The sequence below is a fragment of the Aptenodytes patagonicus genome, chromosome W, assembly GCF_965638725.1.
Source record: "Aptenodytes patagonicus chromosome W, bAptPat1.pri.cur, whole genome shotgun sequence".
Lineage (NCBI taxonomy): Eukaryota > Metazoa > Chordata > Aves > Sphenisciformes > Spheniscidae > Aptenodytes > Aptenodytes patagonicus.
In genome coordinates, this window is record NC_134981.1 from 15,510,521 (window position 1) to 15,532,502 (window position 21,982).

General features: G+C 40.2%; 1 protein-coding gene across 1 annotated transcript in view; it reads right to left on the minus strand.

The window, feature by feature from the left end:
* Positions 1-21,982, minus strand: part of LOC143172000 (integrin alpha-1-like) — a 65,515-nt gene that overhangs the window by 22,867 nt on the left and 20,666 nt on the right. The window contains 9 exon segments of the mRNA XM_076361207.1: positions 1,452-1,525; positions 5,893-6,058; positions 7,656-7,806; positions 9,824-9,972; positions 13,947-14,074; positions 14,733-14,847; positions 14,940-14,954; positions 14,956-15,029; positions 16,002-16,114. Coding sequence (XP_076217322.1) covers positions 1,452-1,525; positions 5,893-6,058; positions 7,656-7,806; positions 9,824-9,972; positions 13,947-14,074; positions 14,733-14,847; positions 14,940-14,954; positions 14,956-15,029; positions 16,002-16,114 — 985 coding nt within the window.

Genomic DNA, 21,982 nt, shown 5'->3' on the forward strand with positions numbered 1-21,982 from the left:
GAACCTTTCTCTGTTGAATCTGTGAGTATTTAAAAAGAGCATTTTGTCAATGAGAAATGGTTTGCTGACCTTTCTTGCCTAAAGGCATGAATGTAGTCTTCTAGATAAGACAGACACCAGATTTTGTCAATGCACCAAGGACTGAAGACCCACTTCTGAATAGAGGTTCTGATGACAGCAGGTCAGTTCTTTGGGAACTTCAAGAATATGCTCTACCAAATAAATAATCTTATAAATATTCCTCAGGCTCCCTTATCAGGATAATACTCATTTCTAAGGTATGATACACCATCTGAAGCATAACATATAACACAGTGCAGAGAGTAAAAATGAATGGAGAGTATTTCTGCAATAAAGTATTTACGTTAAATCATATTGAAGGTCTTTTATTCTCTGTTTTACCAGTGATATGCTGAGCTGTATACAAAGCCATGTTAAAGGTTTTCTTATGTATATCAGTTTGTCTTGGATTCCTCAGTGTTTGCTTGGTTCAATTACTCTATTTTGTTCTTTTCCACTGTTGCTATCTTTTGTATCTTTAAAGCTTAACTCTTCCCAGTTCTTTTGATCTCATGTTAAATTTTCATTTAATTTGTGTACACTGAGCAGATCATCACAACGGATACTTTCTGATTTTCAATAAATAAAATATGTAGGGAGTGATTTTCTGCTAATACAAATTCCCAGGGATTTTTGCATCCCAGTTTAATAAATATTTACCCCTTGAGAACTGAGGTATTCAATGTATTAACAGAACTAAGAATATGTTGTGTTACTAATAATGCAGATCATATCCATTACAGAAATATCCTTTATATCTCTTCTGTCTCAATTTCACCAAAACAATATCAATTTATATATTTATAGAGAACAGTTTTATAGTTCACAGAATGGTTTGAGTTGGAAGGGACCTTTAAAGGTCATCTAGTCCAACCCCCTTGCCATGGGCAGGGACATCTTGCACTAGATCAGATTGCTCAAAGCCCCATCCAACCTGACTTTGAACACTTCCAGAGATGGGGCATCCACAACTTCTCTGGGCAACCTGTTCTAGTGCCTCACCACCATCGTAAAAAAATTTCTTCCTTATATCCAAATCTAAACCTACCCTCTTTCATTTAAAACCATTGCCCCTTGTCCTGTCACTACAGACCCTGGTAGAAAGAAAAAATAAATCACATTATAGAAAATTCTCCTGATAGGAAAGTGCTATGGGAGCACCGAATTTAGAGTTTGTGTGAAGAAGGTACTTATTCTCTTAAGCTTTCATTGTTTATAATAATTCATTATATACATTTTACAAAAAACTAACTGGATTACAGGAAACTCCAAAACTTCCAACAGCAAACAGGACTGTACAAAGAATTCTGAAGTACTCATTCCAAATTTATGCCATCATCAAGAAAAATCTACTTTGTAAAAGAACTTCTATTTTCAAACTGTTTGTTTACCTGAGAATAATGAGCACTAAAACCAGCTTGAGACATTTCCATTTCAAATGAGGCTGCCTGCTGGTCTGTTGTTGCTATTAAAGAGAAAAAATTAACTTTTAAAAATAAATTAGTTTCAATCTGAAAAAGTATCTGAATAGTGTAATGAAAATACTCATATTATAGTAAAGGATAACATAATTAACTAGAATATTCAGTGAATATAGTTTGCCATATATTTTTATAATAAATACAGAAATTAAGATCCTTGTTAAATGCTACCATTAAGTATGAGAGAGTTTCCATTTTAAGATCATGTCTCAGAACTTGTCCAAGAAATATTTCTGGGCTAAAAATGACCAGATTTGACCTCAGGCTCATGGTAAATATGTTTGGAATGTTTGATTAATATGGTTAAGCCATTTTCCACTTGAGCTAAGCGAACAATAAAACACCATCCATGTAACCCTGGCCTTGTATTCAAGCAACTAAAAATTCATAGGCAGCTGGTATAACTTTAAATGAAAAGCACTTGATGTTTGTATGAACTTTTGTAAAACAACAAACAACATGGGAAAAGCTCAGCTGTCCAAGATTCATAAGCCTCAGGGAAGGGCTTGGGAACTATAACCCTTCCCAGAAAGTTAGATGAAAATCTTCCTGTTTCTCTTAAGTGGCTATGAATAAAAAAAGGTATCAGGTAATTTAGTTTCAGTATTTTCAGGTAGTCATATGCTAGTTATTAAACTCTGATGGGCTGCTTTGCTGTCAGGTACACTTGAAAGATCACCAGGGAAGAGAAAGATCTGCCTTTTCCCCTACTTAAAAGCAACACTCCAGAACTATTTTGCCACCATAAGCACCACAAGTAAGGTAACTATATTATGCATATCGAGAGCAAGATATGGTAACAGGCAGCAGCAGGGAACTATGAAATCTGTTCTGAGGCTTGTCCAAGAAGTGTTCACAATTTGCTACCAGCTGAGTGCTGGGGCAAACCTCAAACTGTGTGAATGAAACTGAGGCATAGCAAGTCATGGCTGCATGAATTTCAGGCATCTGGACTATTAAATAATACTGAACTTTTGATACTCAGCAACTAAACCACAGAGGTTGCTCCCTGGGACATGATGTCTTTGCCAGTTGTTGGGATTTATGGCCAGTCATAGGAAGGAGACATGATCTCAAAACACAAAATGTTTGACACACAAACATAGGCCATCATGTTTCACAAGATGTAGCTGCTTTGCTAAGTCTGAAAGAATTACAGTCCCTTTTAAACATAAAACTCTCAAGTTGCCCATTTGCTGATAAACAATATTTTCATGCAGTAAAAGATGTTCTTTAACAAGCTAAGACAGGACTCTCTCAGTTTGAGGCAGAGGACAACACTGGTACTGTTAGTATGTGCAGCTCTAATGCTGCCCCCAGTCTAACTTTCCATTGAGTTTCAAACTGCCAAGTATCCTACAAAGGATATTTTGTGAAAAAGACATTTGTGCCTGCCTACAGATTGGATAAAACATAAAATTGCTTTTAAAACCAGAAGTCCATGCCATGAGACAGAGGCATATGAAAAAGATCGTGTGTAAAAATCCACTGGCTGTCAAGTGTGGGTTTTTGTTGGATTTGATTTTTCAACTCTCAATTTTCCTTTACAGTTTTTTTTAAAGGCCAAAACCAAAAAGAAAACAAGAAAACCAAGAAAGAAAATTCAATGTACTATTACACTAGTAGGAAGCTATTTAGATTGAGAATTTAAACACATTCAGATATCGAATTTCAAGAATCAAGGTTCCTGTGACCTCCATGTTATGCAAAGAAGTTAATTTAGCTACATTGTATGGGGTTAATTAATCTTTTCCACATTGCACACATCCAATAAGCTGGATTGTCTCCAGAAAGTTGGGTGGGACAGAATTAATCTGCTTTTCTCCCCTGCCACAATAATGCACCCATGGACACAGTTGCAAATCTAGAATAGCTCCTGAAATTCTTTGGGAGGGACAGGAAACCATGCCTAAAGAATCAACAGAAATTGATTTAGTCAGCAGCATCTAGCTCCAGCCTTACCAACCCATCAGAACAACTCAGCCTTGCTATGTTTTGACATAAAGCTAAAAATCCCATTTCCAGTTTCCATTCTGACTTCCCTTGCAGCCAGATTATGTGATTTCTGGGACTTCCACAGGTGGAGGAGGGGACAATTTCTTGTCTCGTACCGCAGGTATCTTGTATAGAGATCTTAGCACAATTCCTAGTGAAGATCTGAAAACCAAGAAGCCTTTTGGGACCGGTGAAATTACCTAGCTCATCTCTTACAGTGTGGATGAAAATAATTTTCCACTTTTTTTTTATTTCAAATATATTTTTTTGTAATACAGCCAAGTCTATCTAAAATAAAAATTGAAAATAAGGCAAGTATATCAAGACACAGATATCCTAACAGTTTATAATAAGTTTATGTTAAATAAAAAGTAATAATATTCAAGAAGTAGATATTCGTTACTGCATCTTTTGCAGAAAATTAAAGCTGAATTCAAGGACTACAACAGAACTTGTTGATACTTAAAGAGGTGCAATATGCTTAAAGTACCAAAATACCGAAGGACACGATGACCAGCATTAGTCATCTCAAGAGCTGACTATCATATAAACAGATAACATTTCTACAATTTAATCAAACAATTAGTTTCACCATCACCAACATAATAAAATATCCAAACAAATTTAGTTAAGCTATAGAACTTTTTTAATGTTCAAATGTTTTGTAATTTTTTCTTATGATTAGAGGAATGAATTACTAAAATCAATGGAAGGGTTAGAGCTCACCATATAAAGCATTCTCTATCAGCAGGGAGTTCAAGCCAGCAGAGCTTACTCTACTATTTGGGCAGGTTGGGGTTTCATGTGACAGCCAGGCACTACCTAATGACTGTTGAAAGAGGCAAGGTGGAGCGTGACAAAGCGAGACTGTCTCTTCCAGTGGCATCTGGTTGTTCAAAGGGTTGATCTATGGCGTGAAATCTTGATTTTGAGTACACAAATGCCCAGAAACTCAGTCATGTTAGATCTTATAATCATATCATTCATCCATTGTCATGGACTAGTAAAGAAGTTGATTAACTTTTTATTATATATCCATTATATTTAATAGGTGTAACTAACAGATTTTATCCTATTAATAAAGACAATGATTTTTCTCACTTTTTTTAGAAGTACAATGCACAAATCAAAGACTAAGTTTTCAATTTCTGTTTGAACAACTATTTTTCCACTAAAAGTATAGTCTTCCTAGTAAACAGGGACTTAACAAAAGAGCCCCTGTTCAATGAACTTCAAAGTACTCAATGAGCTTAAGTAGGCTAAACTTTGGTCTTTAGAGAGATTAAATTCTCCTCAAATGAATTTGTTTTAAAAGTGAGGAAACAAAATCTTCCAGAAAGTAAAAAGATAATATATAAACTGGAAAAAACATTTAGTAATAATCAGCTGAAAATAGTAATATTTGATCAAGCTAAATGATAAACATATTTAGGTATTTTGTTAGTGTAAGAAATATAGCTCCAATTTAAAAAGCTTTAAAATACTCTCTCATATTTGTATTATTTCTTGACATTCAAGTCAACATTATCTTTTGATCCAGCTATAAACTACATTATTCCAGGCACTTAGAAAGTTGAGATGTTGGAAAAAAAAAAAGTCCAAATAGATGGATGTTTTCTTTGTATGACATGAATCCCTTCAGAGTTGGCCAGTATAATTTATAACTCAGTCTTCTGTTACCAGTAGCGTGCTTGAAACAGAGTTGGACAGTGTTGCCTAGTTTGGATGGAGAATGTAAGCAGACATTATGAGAGAATGACTTTTCTCTGCTAAAATCTGAATACCATGAAAAATATATCTTGCCAACTATACACCAAGTCCATGTTAACTTGTATAGCAAAGTAATACGTTGTAATTAATAACTAACCAAAAAAGAGAACCTAAAGGTATAGGCAGACAGACACATGATCATGGGGCAATCAGGATATGGTCTGGCAATGCTTTTTTACCTAAGGGAAGGCAACTTCAGATTTACCTCAGCTAACCAAAAAAGAGAACCTAAAGGTATAGGCAGACAGACACATGATCATGGGGCAATCAGGATATGGTCTGGCAATGCTTTTTTACCTAAGGGAAGGCAACTTCAGATTTACCTCAGCTAAAGTGGTAATGGTTACTTACCCTTCTAGGCTATTGTCTCCATATGCTCTAACCTATCTGAACATATTTCACATCATCATTATCTATGTTTTTGATGTCTATTGCAAAATATCTTTATGATCAGCATGAAAAAAAATAACCTGCATAACGCATTTTATGCGGCACAATACATTGTAAAGGAAGATAAAAGCAGGTGATCTTCTATTTACTTCAGTTGTAATGCAGGCATGAAGTAAAATTTTAAATAATGTCGTACCTTCCAGGGCAAATATTCTCTCTCCAAGTGCTTCAACAATAGTTACAAGAGCTAATTCATCTGAGACACTGAAGAAATGCTTTTCAGTAGGCTTACTGGCAATTGATTTTATTTCCTCTACAAATTTTTCAGTACTTAAGTTTCCTCTGCTGTAGCTGCCAAGAATCTAAATAGAATTAAAAAAAGTAGTCAAGGATACATTTTATACCCTGTTTTAAAAGATACCTTTGAGGCAGGTTTTCAGAGAACATTGGGAAATCATATTTAACCTTAATTTGTTCTGTTAAAACCTCTCTCAAATTGATTTGAAGCCATTCTTTTCCTGTGAGAACAGAACTGTATGAGGGCTCAGGTTTTTTTTCTGAAAATATCAACAATAGCAAACAAAGCAACTGTATGGTGTTATGTCTGCTACCCTCAACTGTCTTTTTTTTTTTTATTTCTTCACAAATTCTAATGATTTGTTGAAGTAGACCTTAATTTAGAAAAAAAAGAAACCTCAAAAGCCACAAAAAACCCAAACAAACACCACCCCAAACAGAATACACAATTGCACTGGCTTCTGCATAGGTACCATCAGTTCTCCTCATAACGTGGTATATGAACAATTAATGACATACTTAATTAGGCATAGCATAATTCTTTTTTGTGTGCGTATTTACCCTATAAATACATATAACACTTGCATTCAGTGTTAACGACTCCATCCTGGTACAAGACTTTAGATTTAGTCCCCAGTTTTAACACTGCTGCTGTAAAAACTCAGCATGCCTCAGAACAAAGTGACTCATTTGTCAGTCTGGGAATTGAAGTATTTTTCATAGAAAAAAAAATTATTCTACACACTTAACTTGCTTTGAGAGGGAAATAAAAAACAAACTTCCATGTTCTAGCATTCCTGGACACTGGAGCAATTCAAATTTGGTTCTAGACAGGAATTTTATTGCTAAAAATTACTGCAGCTTCAAGGATGACTTTTTCTTTAATGATCTCTAGCTTTACAAAGGAAACCACTAAAAATTTGTGTGCTACTGGATTCAACTTTAGTTTTATGTCTTTAAAGATAACATCTTTCTTGAAAATGTATGGTTCCATACCACCTCATTGTACCAAAACAAAGAGAGATAAGAATGGAGAAGCAACAATCCAACGTACCTTAAAAATTAATGAGAGAAAACAGATGATTCCAGTATAGAATACACAAATACAGTGGAGAGTTCACACCAAATCTATCATTAATGTTTCCATATTTCTCTATATGGGTTAACCTCCATCATGTTCATTCTCTCATTCAGCTAAGTTTGCTCAACATTAAAATGACAACTTTAGAATGCCAGCACACAGAACAGCCATAATAAACCTGGTTTTTGTTGATGGTTTACATTTGCCTTTTTTTTTCTTTTAAAGTGGGTAATGTGTCTATAGAAATTGCTCAGAAGATCTGAACTAATCCACTCTGTTCAATATTGCTCTTAACAAAAAGGATTAGATTTTATACTGCCCGCCCCTCAAACTTTCTCCTTTTTCTTCACATGCACACACACCTGTCATCACCAGGAAGACAGATACATTTTTCTTATGTTCTATAAAAATAAGAAAGCAAATTTTTAATGTTTTTTTCCAGCATCTTTCTTTTTTCCCCTCTCTGAAATGATTATATTTCCATAAAGGTTCTGTGAAATGAACTTTTTAAACAGACATTATATTTGGAAGATGAAACATGCTTTTAAGATTCTGAATTTTTCCCATTAATTTTCACTTACAGCAATAGCAAATCTCTGAATGTTTTCAGCTTCACAATTATCAATCACTTCTTTTAATCTGTAGTTGTCATGTGATTCCCCATCAGTCACAATAACTATTACTTTTTGTACTCCTCGTCGTGCGCCATGAGCCTCAATAAAAGCCTCTTTCCTAAAGGGAGCATAGAGGGTTTGGAGAAAGACAATGTCAGCATTTAGTGCATGCATCATTTTTGCACAGTCAACCATAAACTAAAAGATTTTATATTAATTAAGAAGCAGGAAAAGGAAATTAATATTAACCATGAACAAATACAAACAACAACAATTGGAACTTACACAACAGTTCACAGCCAGAGAGTTTCACAAGCATTCATTATTCATTCATTTGAGAGCGACAGCAGAAAACACAATGCTGGATAGTGAAGAATTCTTCTCCTATCCAAATAAACTTCTGGCACCTTAAAACAGCTTTTGGCAGCTAAAAAAACCAAACCAAAACCAGCCAACACACACACACACCCCCCCCCCCCCCCCAAACCCATGTACAAAGAAAAACTCTTTCCACCCTACAGCAGCACTTCAAGCAGTCAAAGTATTTATTCAGCTACCAGCACACCTCTGCACATCTACAGCAAAACTGGGTGTTGCGGATGTGGCAGAAGTAGTTTGCAGGTGAGCGGAGGCAGGTTGGGGCGACCGGTTGAATTCTACAGCTGCAGATGGGCAAAGGGGCACTGAGGTTTTGGGTAGCTGCTCTCCCAGACTCTGGAGGGGACCAGAAAAGGCAAAGCTGGATATCTAAGACTGGCCACACAGGTGAAAGCTAAGATCCACCACTGATGACGGCCAAAAGTGGATGGGTAGGAAGATTGCAAGAACAGAGGAAGCTTTTCCTGATACTTCCTGTATATACAAGCCTGCAACAGTTCATGGCGCACAGGGACTTTCTGAACCACATGTGGTTTCTGAATATTTAGCAATTCTCAACTGGCTCTGCTTTCGTGAAATTGTTCAGACTCCCTCAAACTTCTACTTGTATCTAAGGAAAACATTACTGGTGAACATGTAAGAATTTCATTAGATTTAAGACATAATATCAACAGAAGTTTGGTCAGATAATCAAATAGTTCATCAGAAAGATGCTGCACATTTCAACTAGATGGTTGTTTGGAAAGGGAGAATGCAATCTTTTACGGAATAAAATCATGCTGTCATGTCAGAAAAAAGTAGAAAAGATATGAAAGGTTTAGTAATGCAGATCATTGCTATATTCGTGTTTATCAGTGAGGTCCATTCTTAGGTATCCTTTTGTGCTAATACTATTTCTGAGCATTTTAAATGACTTTGGAAACAGTTTTTGTTGAAATGGACAAAGTTTGCCATTAGTTTGCTGTCTATTTGAGCAAGTAGTTTCAACTATTTGCTCAGTAATGATTTCAATGAGCACAGAACCAGGACAACACCGTAGGGGGTTTGTATCGGGTGTAAAGCACCTCTCACTTTCTTCTTTTTCAGTTGTACTCTGGTTTCTTATCTTTCACATAGTCCATAACCAGGTCTGATGGGCTAGGAGTGGAAATGGATAACTGCCTGCATCAGTCATCTGGGCATTTGATTTTGCATTTTACTGTCTGTTCTACAAGAGTCAGATTTCATTTTTCTCATAAAGGAAGCATTTCTAAATAATGCTATTGCTACAACAGATCTTTAATCTCCCAGTGATCCAGAAGCTTCAGAGACTTCAGATATAAAATTTCTAGATTTGCTGACAATTGTGGGCTCAAACCCCGTATTAATCTTAACCTCAGAAGGAAGACAAGTTAACATTAAAGAGTTATGTTTTCTCCTGTTTCCTCTGAAAAACTTAACTTCCTTGATCCCTCTACACACACAGTTCCTACTTGCTCTGTGTGGACAAAGATTGTCATCCCTTTGCTTAGGACTACAACCTTGTTTCCATTTCTTTTTTCTTTCCCCATTTCCTCCATTCAAGAGACAGCTACCTTTTCTGGGTGCCATATACAACTGCTCTAGAGGTTGGATAGAGTCTGTTTATCCACTCTCCTCCTAAATTTCATTTGATTAGCTAAAATGAAGTCAGATACCAGCCACATCATATTTTTGATTTATAAAATCAGAACTGAGACCATTCCTACCACACGCAGGACAATATCTTGTGAATGTACCTTGCCGTATCTATTCCAAGGGCTGTCATAGTTTGTGTGCCACCCCGCTGGTGTATTCTCGTAGCTGCAGCCATCACATCTTCTGTTACTGAGTACGTATTCAGGAAAAATTCATAGACTACAGTCTGTCCGTACTGAACAATTCCAACCTAAAACACAGAGTTTATGTTAAAAATCAACCACCCTTAAAGCAAGCATCGGTCTCTCTTGCAGTGGTGTAAATGCCCATCTGTACCTAAGACAGGAAAAGAATTGAACTCAGGTGTTTCATACTGGGGGAAAACCAATTAGCATTTGAGCAAGATTAGCTAGAAAACAGTTGATCTCATGAAGTGTTTTGAAGTTTCTAAATTGGTTTTATTAAAAATAGGAACAAAGCCAAAAGCAGGCTCAACTCCTTGCTTTTCCTGACTTGCAGTAACCTGTGCTGCAGCTCTGCTCTCCTCTAGGCCAAGGCAGACCAATGCCCTAACCATCAGTCACAACTTTAAAATAGTTTTCCTTATAGCACATGAGGCTATGTTTCACTTACAACTTTGTTCGTTTTATCCAGTTATAGTATTCCTATACCCAATAAGCTATTTACCCTAAATCTAGCCTAGAAATGGCACTGCAATGACAAATTTAGACCCTCAGGGTGAGAGGAAGACCCAAGTACCCTTACCCTGATGAAGACAGTAGGGCAGTCCAGGACATGGCCATTCTCCCACCAGGAGGTAAGCCAAAGTAAGACACCTGACAAGCGTCAGAGGGGACAACGTGGATAAAATAGTGGCTCCTGGAATGGGAGGATGATGGAAAGACTCAAAGTGACCTCAGCAGAACAAATTTTATTGTGAAAGAGCAACATATGGGATTGGAACCCAACCACAAATGTCTGAGGGAACCTGCTGCAAAAACAAATGTGAAATAAAAAGATGATGAGCAATATTCTTAAATATTAATTAATTTCTCTCATTCATTTCTGTCAGTTTTAATGTTTTGGTAGGTTCCTGACAGCTTTTACTGGGAAGAATCCACACGATGTTCCATTAGTATATTTCAATTTTATGTTACACATGGCAACTTATAGAAGTTTAGGATAATGCAGTATTATGTGGCATATTTAGGTCTCACTCATCTATTATTAAAAGCACTCTAACATTTAGATACTGAAGATCAATAAGACCTCCAAGATGTTTATACCATCATATTATTTTAGAGGTGGCTTAGTACGTACTTTGCAATTGCTTTATAGGTACTTTCATAAGCTCTCAGATTCTGCACAATGTTTGTTTGCTAGCATTCATTCCTTGTATTTAAACCAAAAGGGTGACTTGCAGTAGAAGGATTAGAGTTGGATAAATATTTGATGCTAAACATCAATATCACAACCATTATGAAAACCTAGTTACATAAGATTATGGGACTATAATTATAACGGTATGCAATAGCAAAGTCTATCCTACTTAATTGCTGTATCCTTTTGAAAAATACAATCACAACTGGAACAACTGGTTCAAAGTTCAAAGTTACAAGTTGCTCCCTTTAAAGATATTTTAATTCTCTCGGAGGTATGCCCTCCTCCACCTGCAGCTGAGTGTCTGGAGGCCGCACATTCTTGTGGGCAGCAGCCTATTAATCCTGCACAGTGTTTACACAACAGGCTGAGGCACATGCTGTATTACAGCTCACAGCAGTCATGTAGCACCGGCTAAATCCCAAGCTGAAGATGAAATTTTTAACCCATTCCCTCCAAGGCAGCTATTTTGTGGCATGCATCTAAAGTGACATACAACATAATCTGAACAGGATGCTGCTGGTCATTTAAAAAGACTGCTATTAACTGTTGATAAATGAGAGGTCTTCATCATGCTTGGTCTTTTGGAGCAGGAGGAGTGCATCAAGTATTCCAGGACCATGCACAAGCATAGCCAGAGACTGCTGTATGCCAGGGAGCCCGCCACTGGGGATTTACAAGCTCCTTATCTGCAGCTTTGAGGATTTTATTGCTACTAAGGATTAAATCAACTATTGACTGCTGCCGGGATCAGGGTGAAAAGCATCTGCTAGTCTTTCATGATTCTAGAGACCCATATTGGTGGTTTGTTTTTTTTTTTTTCCTAAAAAAGGATTACAGGCTGAGACATTGAGTTGTATCATTTCCTATTTGAAAGGAAACACTGTCCATGATCACAGCAAGTAAACATTTTGAGCATTTCCTTCTCAGGAAGTGAATGGGAAGAACATCCAAGTCTGGAAAACTGCACTGTGCTGCATAGCTTGTAAATCAGGAAGGAAGGGAGGCACGTGTTTATCTTATGGGATACAATTGTTCTGTGGGACCCTTCCTTAGCACTAGCTTTGAAAATACTGATCATCACATTCTACCTATTTCGTGGCATCAAAGATGAGCCATTCCTCAAAAAAGGGTAACAAAAAGCTTCCCAGAACTGACAAAATATGACTAGGCTGCATGTTCCAATCTCCTGCAGGATCACAGAATCAACTCCACCTTGTAAAGTTAGAATTATATTCTATTAGATAGCAATAAAGGTTTGAGCTTTTGTAACATTTTAATCTAATGGAAAACTATAAGTGACATCTACGTGATGCAAGTGTGCCTTTATGGGACAATAAACCTGTTCAAACTGCGTAACTTCAGCAAACTCCTAAGAATGATACTTACAAGCATCGTATGTTTTGATTTGCTTGTTTAATTTAATTCTGGAAAATGCAATAGTACTACACAGAAGGACGTAATTCTGCTCTGCTCCAGGAAACCTAATTTTTCCCAGCATTACTGACCATAATCTATTGAACATCTTTGTAATTCCTAAGTTTATATTTCCTTCCCTAGCATTCCATGGCTTTTATATTACACAAGGGAATAATTCTTTAATTGTCCCCAGTTCCTGTGAAAAAGCGTTGTAAGAGAACAAGCAAGTGAAGGACTGTTCTACTTTGGGACAAAACATTTTTGAGAGCAATTATTTATTGTTGTTCTATTAGTGAACACAGCCCCTTACTTGGAAAGCATATTCTTGCTTTGCGTACGGATTTTGGCTGGGATAGAGTTAATTTTCTTCATAGTAGCTAGTATGGGGGGCTATGTTTTGGATTTGTGCTGGAAACAGTGTTGATAGTACAGGGATGTTTTAGTTACTGCTGAGCAGTGCTTACACAGAGTCAAGGCCTTTTCTGCTCCTCACACTGCCCCACCAGTGAGTAGGTTAGAGGTGTACAAGAAGTTGGGATGGAACACAGCTGGGACAGCTGAGCCCAACTGACCAAAGGGATATTCTGTACCATATGACATTGTGCTCAGCAATAAAACTGGGGGGATGCTAGCAGGGGGGCTACTGCTCAGGGACTGGCTGGGCATCGGTCAGTTGGTAGTGAGTAATTGTTTTCATTTGCATCACTTGTCTGTCTTGGGTTTTATTTTCCTCTCTGTTATTCCCCCTCACCTCTTAAAAAAAAAAACTTTACGATTTAAAAAAAACTTTACAATTTTTTAAAAATTATTATTTCTTTTTAATTATTAAACTGTTTTTATGTCAACCCACGAGTTTGTTTCTCACTTTTATCCTTCCAATTCTTCCCCCATCCCACCGGGGTGGGGGAATAATTAATAACATTGCAGCTTAACAGCCACTTGTTAATTATGATTTCAAATGTTTAAGAGCTGTGCGTTCAGTGCTCTGTGGTACAAAATTTTGAACAGTGCTCCAAAAAGCTCATAATCAAAGGCTGTCTGAACCATGTATGTGCACCTCAGAGGAACAGAAATGACCTTTGTGCTATGAAGTACAAAAGACAACAAGAAGTGGTTGTGGAAAGGAAGAAAAGTGGCAAAGGACAATGTTCAAACAGCCTCACTTAATGCACTTAACTTTTGCCTCTAGGTTAGAAAGTCGGTTTTCTCCAGAATGCCTGAGCAGTAGGGGAGGGAGAGCCTCCCTGACATCGCTACTTGGCAGCGGACACCGACTTAGCTGTGGTTTCAGCTATTTTGTTTTAGTACCCCATTGCCATAAGTTCTTATAATTGAAGAGCTTCATAGATGATGCTCTCATCCCATTTCCTGTAAATCCCTTTTTCCCCCACAAATTAAACAACAATAAAATATCTACCATGTTACCTGTATTTGCTGAGGACCTATATCCATATTTTTCAGGAGGCTGTTTAAGAAGGCTGTGACACTCTCCCATGGATAAATGCTGTTGGACCCATCAAGGACTATGACTATGTCCAACTGGGTTTTACACTCTGCAAAACAAATTGCCACATAAAGAATTGATACTAATAAGGATCAAATATATCTCACAGCTCCAGTTACTTTTGTGATTAGGAACAAACACACATCCTTCTGCAGTGGGGTTGAACTGACATGTTTGATGCAAACTGTCATTCATCAACTTTTGCATTATATTTTATGTGGTTTGGTGTTCCCTTTTATCAGCAAGGCACTTTCTTGTAAGCAGAAACTTAAGAATGGGATTAGAGGATCACATAACTGGAGCATTTACCAGTGACCCCTACCTTCTTCAATATCAATCTGCTCCTCTTTGAGCAAAATTGCTCAGGTCTAAGATTTTTATCTGTATTACTAAATTGGGTTTGTATTGGGTCTTAACATACCATCATTATTTCAAAAGAGTCTTTTGGCCATAAGTAAAACACATAAGCAACTATTTTTAGCAATTGCGTTTGGATGTTACATAGCCCTCTAATGATTATTTATACTGAGATAAATTCCAAAAGTGGCAAAAATTTAGGTTATATACGGACAATGAAAACATTTACTTGGTAACGCTGGCAGCTAAGGAAAGCAGTTCATACTTCTGGTATGCCTGTGTATACACATTTGTCTTGTTTGGCACTTTGTATTTTCAGACACACACGAGAATTCCTGTGGCATGCATACCTTGCACAGACGGAGCAATCACCTCAACAGTTTCAAAAGTGGAGCTGACATTAGAGCAAACTCCAGTTGTATAATGCAAGCACCCACATTTATAAGCATAAAGTGGTCCACATGCCTTTAAAAAGATGAAAAAGGATGAAGTGTTTGGTATGGTACTCTGAGGAAAATACAGACTTCTTTTAAAATTGGCAAAAAGTCCTTTCTTACCAGAAAGCCTCCTTTTCAGGTTAGTCACTAGAGTTGTTCCAAGAGTCGTGTTTTCTTTTACTTTCATGATGTCAGGAACTGAAGTAGCAGCTATAAATAGATTAAAACATTAAATATTTAGGAACGTGAAAACAAAATGTTAAAATATCTATCCCCTATCATAGAGCTTCCAGCTACTAAAATAAAACCCAGACTGACACTGGTTCCACCAAATATTTTAGTACCCTTCCTCCTCCTTCATCTTCAATTGCAACAAACAAGAAAAAATTGAGACTGACTTTTATCCCAGAAAATTTGTCTGGGTTGCTGTCTCAAATAGTTTTCTTGAACCACAAAAAAAGAAAAAAAACAACAAACAACAGCTTAATGAAAGAGGTTACTGTTCGCACAGTTTTGTTAATTAGAACACAAGCATTTTTTTTTCACCCTGTCCTGCTATAAATGAATTACAGCTTTTATGTTCATTACTGTTACATTATTGACATTTAGGTTTTCAAGGGAAAAGAGGAGATGAAAAAAATACCGTGACAGGTGTATTTAGTGAAATTCATATTAACAGGAAATCTCTTCCTGTCTACATTGCTTCTCTTGACATGAGCAAGAAAATTATTAATATTTACCCATACTGTATTAGGGTGCTTCAGCCTGGTTCTGGCTAGTTATGTTCTCATCAAAAGCCTACTGATAGCATTATGAAGGCTCTCATTGGCTTCAGAGAGCTTGGGAAAGGGTAACCCATGAATCTATGCTCCACAGCCTTTCTGGCTCCATGGCCAGGACTGCCAGCCAGAGTCAATTAATACCAGTCACAATAGTGTTTTGATAACACAGCCAAACACCCATTCTAAAATGATCAGCACGTTTTCCGTAGAAGAATGAGAGGCTTTAAAAAGAAAATTATTTTTGATGTTAAAAACCACAACTTACTTCACATTTAGCTCTGGAATCTTAAGTAAATTTTCTCTATAGAAACAATACTAATGCATATTTATTAGCTAAAAAATTCTTAAGATATGATCTCTATTATTCCTTCACATGACACAGCTTTATTTTCTTTCATACCTGGTAAGTTCAGTTTTATGTAGGGTGATTGGCTGTCCTTTCCTACAGGGCATTTGTATACATCTCCTGTTCTTTTCTCAGGTTGGCCAACTAATGGTGAACCAATAAGTACCCTGCGAATCAGATATGTTACCTGAAATTTCTTCTTTCTTAAGTGCCATGAAAGTCAGCAAATAAAACTTACAGAGAGAGCACAGCTACAGCAAGCTCCGTGCAGAGTACAGGATGGAGAACAAGAAAAGTATCTATTATTCTAGTTCAGGTACAAGGAAAAGCAGTCACTCTGTTTCCTATTTAAAAAAGGACACAAAAAGGAAATATGCCTATAAACCAAATTACACAATAGAATAACATTTTAAAAATCCCAGTGGAAAAATATAAGCAGTATTGGTAGGTGGATGACAAGTATTACAAGTAATACTGCCGTGGTTTAACATCACTCAGCAACTGAGCGCCACACAGCTGCTCGCTCACTCCCCCCACTCCCCCAGAGGGATGGGGGAGAGAATTGGAAGAGCACAAGTGAGAAAAAACTCGTGGGTTGAGATAAAAACAGTTTAATAATTGAAATAAAAAGATAATAATAATAATAATAATACACAAAACAAGTCATACACAGTACAATTGCTCACCACCTGCCAACCGATGCCCAGCCAGTCCCCGAGCAGCGGCCCCCCCGGCCAGCTTTCCCCAGTTTATGTACTGAGCATGACGTCACATGGTAGGGAATGTCCCTTTGGCCAGTTCGGCTGTGCCCCCTCCCAGCTTCTTGTGCACCTCCAGCCTTCTCAGTCGGTAGAGCATGGGAAGCTGAAAAGTCCTTGGCTAGTGTAAGCATTACCTAGCAACAACTAAAACATCAGTGTGTTATCAACTTTGTTCTCATCCTAAATCCAAAACACAGCATTGTACCAGCTACTAGGAAAGAAATTAACTCTATCCCTGCCGAAACCGGGACAATATCCACCCCTTATTCTATACCATCTGCATCATGCTCAAGTCTCACATTTTCCAGAACATTTTCATTAATCATCACCCCCTTCTTTTTCTCTCTCTCTCTCTCTCTATATATATATACACACACACACACAAAGAGGTATCACTCCCTTAGTCTGTGAGCCATCCCTCTAAAACGTTCGGTGGGTTCATTTAGTCCATGACTTCAGGCTCCATCTGTCATAATAATCTTCCAGGGCAGGAAAGATGGAGACGGTATGTGGTGTTGGATTGTTTCATGTTGAAGCCAGTTCTGGTACCATCATCACTGTGCTTTGCTTGGTTTCATCGAAGCTATTCTTCATTAGTCTGGGTGATTCTTATTGTAATATCATTAGTATGGCATATGACATTATTAGTATATCTGTGTATTATTAGTATAACTATTATAACTATAATTAGTACTTAACATCACATAATTCAGATCATTGGCTATTCTCACCCAAAAACAAATCCCCTTGAGGTACACATCGGACTTACCCATCCTCCCGCATTATCCACCAAGTGCACCCAGGTCCTTGAGCAAAAGCAATCCCACGGATGGGTTTGCCTTTGCCCGAGGCAGGAATAACCCAGACTGTCTTCCCCAACATATTTTTTATGTGCACTACAGGGACTTTATTCCCATCTACAGTACGTAAAAGTTCTGACTGGGCAGGGCCTGCTCGATCGGCAGATCCCCTCGTGTTGACTAACCAGGTGGCCTTTGCTAAATGCGTATCCCAATGTTTGAACGTTCCGCCACCCATTGCTCTCAGTGTAGTCTTTAACAGTCCATTGCATCGTTCAATTTTCCCGGAGGCTAGTGCATGATAGGGGATGTGATATACCCACTCAATGGGCTCTTTGGCCCAGGGGTCTATGAGGTTGTTTCGGAAATGAGTCCCATTGTCTGACTCAATTCTTTCTGGGGTGCCATGTCGCCATAGGACTTGCTTTTCAAGGCCCCGGATAGTGTTCCGGGCAGTGGCATGGGGCACGGGATATGTTTCCAGCCATCCGGTGGTTGCCTCCACCATTGTAAGCACGTGGCGCTTGCCTTGGCGGGTTTGTGGGAGTGTGATATAATCGATCTGCCAGGCCTCCCCATATTTATATTTCAGCCATCGTCCTCCATAGCAGAGAGGCTTTAACCGCTTGGCTTGCTTGATTGCAGCGCATGTTTCACATTCATGGATAACCTGCACAATAGTGTCCATGGTCAAGTCCACCCCTCGATCACGAGCCCATCTGTATGTTGCATCTCTTCCTTGGTGACCTGAGGTGTCATGGGCCCACCGAGCTAGAAATAATTCACCCTTCTGTTGCCAGTCCAGATCCACCTGAGCCACTTCAATCTTAGCAGCCTGATCCACCTGCTGGTTGTTTTGATGTTCTTCAGTGGCCCGACTCTCAGGTATGTGAGCATCTACGTGACGGACTTTTACAACCAGGTTCTCCACCCGGGCAGCAATATCTTGCCACAATGCGGCAGCCCAGATGGGTTTGCCTCTGCGCTGCCAGTTGCTCCGCTTCCATTGCTGCAACCACCCCCACAGGGCATTTGCCACCATCCATGAGTCAGTCTAGAGAGAGAGCACTGGCCACTTTTCTCGGTCAGCAATGTCTAAAGCCAGCTGGATGGCCTTTACTTCTAAAAACGGGCTCGATTCACCTTCTCCTTCAGCAGTTTCTACAACTTGTCGTATAGGACTCCACACAGCAGCTTTCCACCTCCGATGCTTTCCCACAAGACAACAGGACCCATCAGTGAACAGAGCATATTGCTTCTCATTTTCTGGTAGTTCATTATACAGTGGGGCCTCCTCAGCACGCGTCACCTCCTCCTCTGGCAATATTCCAAAATCTTTGCCCTCTGGCCAATCCATGATCACTTCCAGGATTCCTGGGCAACTGGGGTTTCCTATTCAAGCCCGTTGTGTGATCAGTGCGACCCACTTACTCCACGTAGCATCAGTTGCATGATGTGTACAGGGGACCCTCCCTCTGAACATCCAGCCCAGCACCGGCAGTCGGGGTGCCAGGAGGAGCTGTGCTTCAGTGCCGATCACTTCCGAAGCAGCTCGAACCCCTTCATAGGCTGCCAATATCTCTTTTTCAGTTGGAGTATAGCGGGCCTCGGATCCTCTGTAGCCCCGACTCCAAAACCCTAGGGGTCGACCTCGAGTCTCCCCTGGTGCTTTCTGCCAGAGGCTCCAGGTAGGGCCATTCTCCCCGGCTGCGGTGTAGAGCACATTTCTTACATCTTGTCCTGCCCAGACTGGCCCCAGGGCTACTGCGTGAACTATCTCCTGTTTTGTTTGTTCAAAAGCTTGTCATTGTTCAGGGCCCCATTTGAAACCGTTCTTCTTCTGGGTCACTTGATAGAGAGGGCTTACAATCAGACTGTAATTTGGAATATGCATTCTCCAAAAACCCACGACGCCTAAGAAAGCTTGTGTTTCCTTTTTGCTACTTGGTGGAGACATGGCTGTTATTTTGTTGATCACATCCATTGGGATCTGAGGACGTCCATCTTGCCATTTTATTCCTAAAAACTGGATCTCCTGTGCAGGTCCCTTGACCTTACTTTGTTTTATGGCAAAACCGGCCTTCAGCAGGATTTGGACTATTTCCTTCCCTTTCTCAAAAACTTCTCCTGCTGTGTTGCCCCACACGATGATGTCATCAATGTATTGCAGGTGTTCTGGAGCTCCACCCTGCTCCAGTGCAGTCTGGATCAGTCCATGGCAAATGGTGGGGCTGTGTTTCCACCCCTGGGGCAGTCGGTTCCAGGCGTACTGGACGCCCCTCCAAGTGAAAGCAAACTGTGGCCTGCACTCCGCTGCCAAAGGGATTGAGAAAAACGCATTAGCGATATCAATTGTGGCATACCACTTGGCTGCCTTTGACTCCAGTTCATATTGAAGTTCTAGCATGTCTGGCACAGCAGCACTCAGCGGTGGCGTGACTTCATTCAGGCCACGATAGTCTACTGTCAGTCTCCACTCTCCATTAGACTTCCGCACTGGCCATATGGGACTGTTAAAGGGTGAGCAAGTCTTGCTGATCACTCCTTGGCTCTCCAGTCGACGAATCAGCTCATGGATGGGAATCAAGGAGTCTCAGTTGGTGTGATATTGCCGCCGGTGCACCGTGGTGGTAGCGATTGGCACCCGTTGGTCTTCGACCTTCAGCAACCCCACAACAGAGGGGTCCTCCGAGAGACCAGGCAAGGTGGACAGCTGTTTATTTTCCTCCGTCTCCAAGGCAGCTATACCAAAAGCCCACCGGTACCCTTTTGGGTCCTTGAAATACCCTCTCCTGAGGGAGTCTATGCCAAGGATGCACGGAGCCTCTGGGCCAGTCACAATGGGGTGCTTCTGCCACCCATTCCCAGTTAGACTCACTTCGGCTTCCAATACAGTTAGCTGTTGGGATCCCCCCATCACCCCAGAAATACAGATGGGTTCTGCCCCTCTATAGCTTGATGGCATTAGGGTACACTGTGCACCGGTGTCTACTAGAGCCTTATACTTCTGTGGGTCTGATGTGCCAGGCCACCGAATCCACACAGTCCAGTAAACCCGGTTGTCCCTTTCCTCCCCCTGGCTGGAGGGGGGGCCCCTCTAAGCCTCATCACAGTATTCGTTTCTCATTTCTTGTACATACGAGTCAGAAGTTTCTTCATTAACATCAAGAGTAAGATCAGCCCTTCTACCCTCTCTGGGGAACTGCCCGCTGGAAACTGGAGCAGCAATTTTCCTGGAAGAACCCCCTTTCTGTGATTGTTTTCCCTTGCAATTCACGTACCCGTGCCCCTAGGGCTGAGGTAGGTTTTCCATCCCACTTCTTCATGTCCTCTCCGTGGTCACGCAGGTAAAACCATAGGGTGCCCCCGGTGTGTACCCTTTATATCCTCTCTCTTGAGCAAAAGAACGCTGACTCCTAATAGCCGAGATATTGGTCCGTACAGGTGGGGAGTAGGACCTATCCTCTCTGAGTTGCTGGATCTCCCGGGACAGTTTCTCCACAGCCGAGACGAGGGAGGAAGAAAGACTTTCCTCATATTGCCGGAGTTGACTAGCCAATTCATCCACTGTTTGTTCCTCTCCATCTTTCCAGGTCATCACTGCCAATGAATTGGCGTATGACGATGGTGAGCTCCTTATACACTTCCGCCACATGGGTCGTGTGCACTTGACTTCATCCGGATCTTTGGATAGTTGTTCATTGTTCATGTCACCATAAAATCACCTCCAGCACAGGTAATTCTCTCAGAAACTGGATACCCTTCTCCATGGTGGCCCACTTGCTTGGGCGACATATGACATCTTCCTTAAAGGGATACCTTTCCTTCACGCTTGACAAGAGTCACCTCCAAAGGCTGAGGATTCATGTCCCTTTTCCAATTGCTTTGTCAATGCCCCCTTCCCTGGAAAGGGATCCCAGCTGCTTGGCTTCCCTACCCTCTAATTCTAGGCTACTGGCCCCATTATCCCAGCATCGGAGCAGCCAGGTGACAATATGCTCACCTGGACGGCGGCTGAAATCTTTTCGTATATCTCACAGCTCACTCAGGGATAGAGATCAGGTGGTCACTGCCTCGTTTATGAGTTCTTCCTCTTCTTCCTCCCTGATCAGCAGCCGGCTCTCCTCCTCCCGTTCTCGTGATGGCCCTTCTCCAGGGTAGTTGTACACTTCTTCCTCCAGCTCCCTCTTAGAAGAAGCTTCTTCCTCCCTTACTAAACGAGCCGACTTCCGCTTCCAAAATTTCTTCTTGTGTACAGGGGCGACTGATACCAGCACAGGCTGGTTCTTTGGTTCAGCCACAGGGCGCGTTGCCCGGGTCTGAGCGGCCGCAGGGCACGTCGTTTTACTGTCAGAGCCAGAGACCTTCTCTTCCCTTTGAGGGTACTCAATGGTGTTGAACAGGGCTTGGTAGGCATGGGCCAGGCCCCAGCACGTTGCAATGATCTGCATCTCTCTGGAGTTGCCAGGGTGAC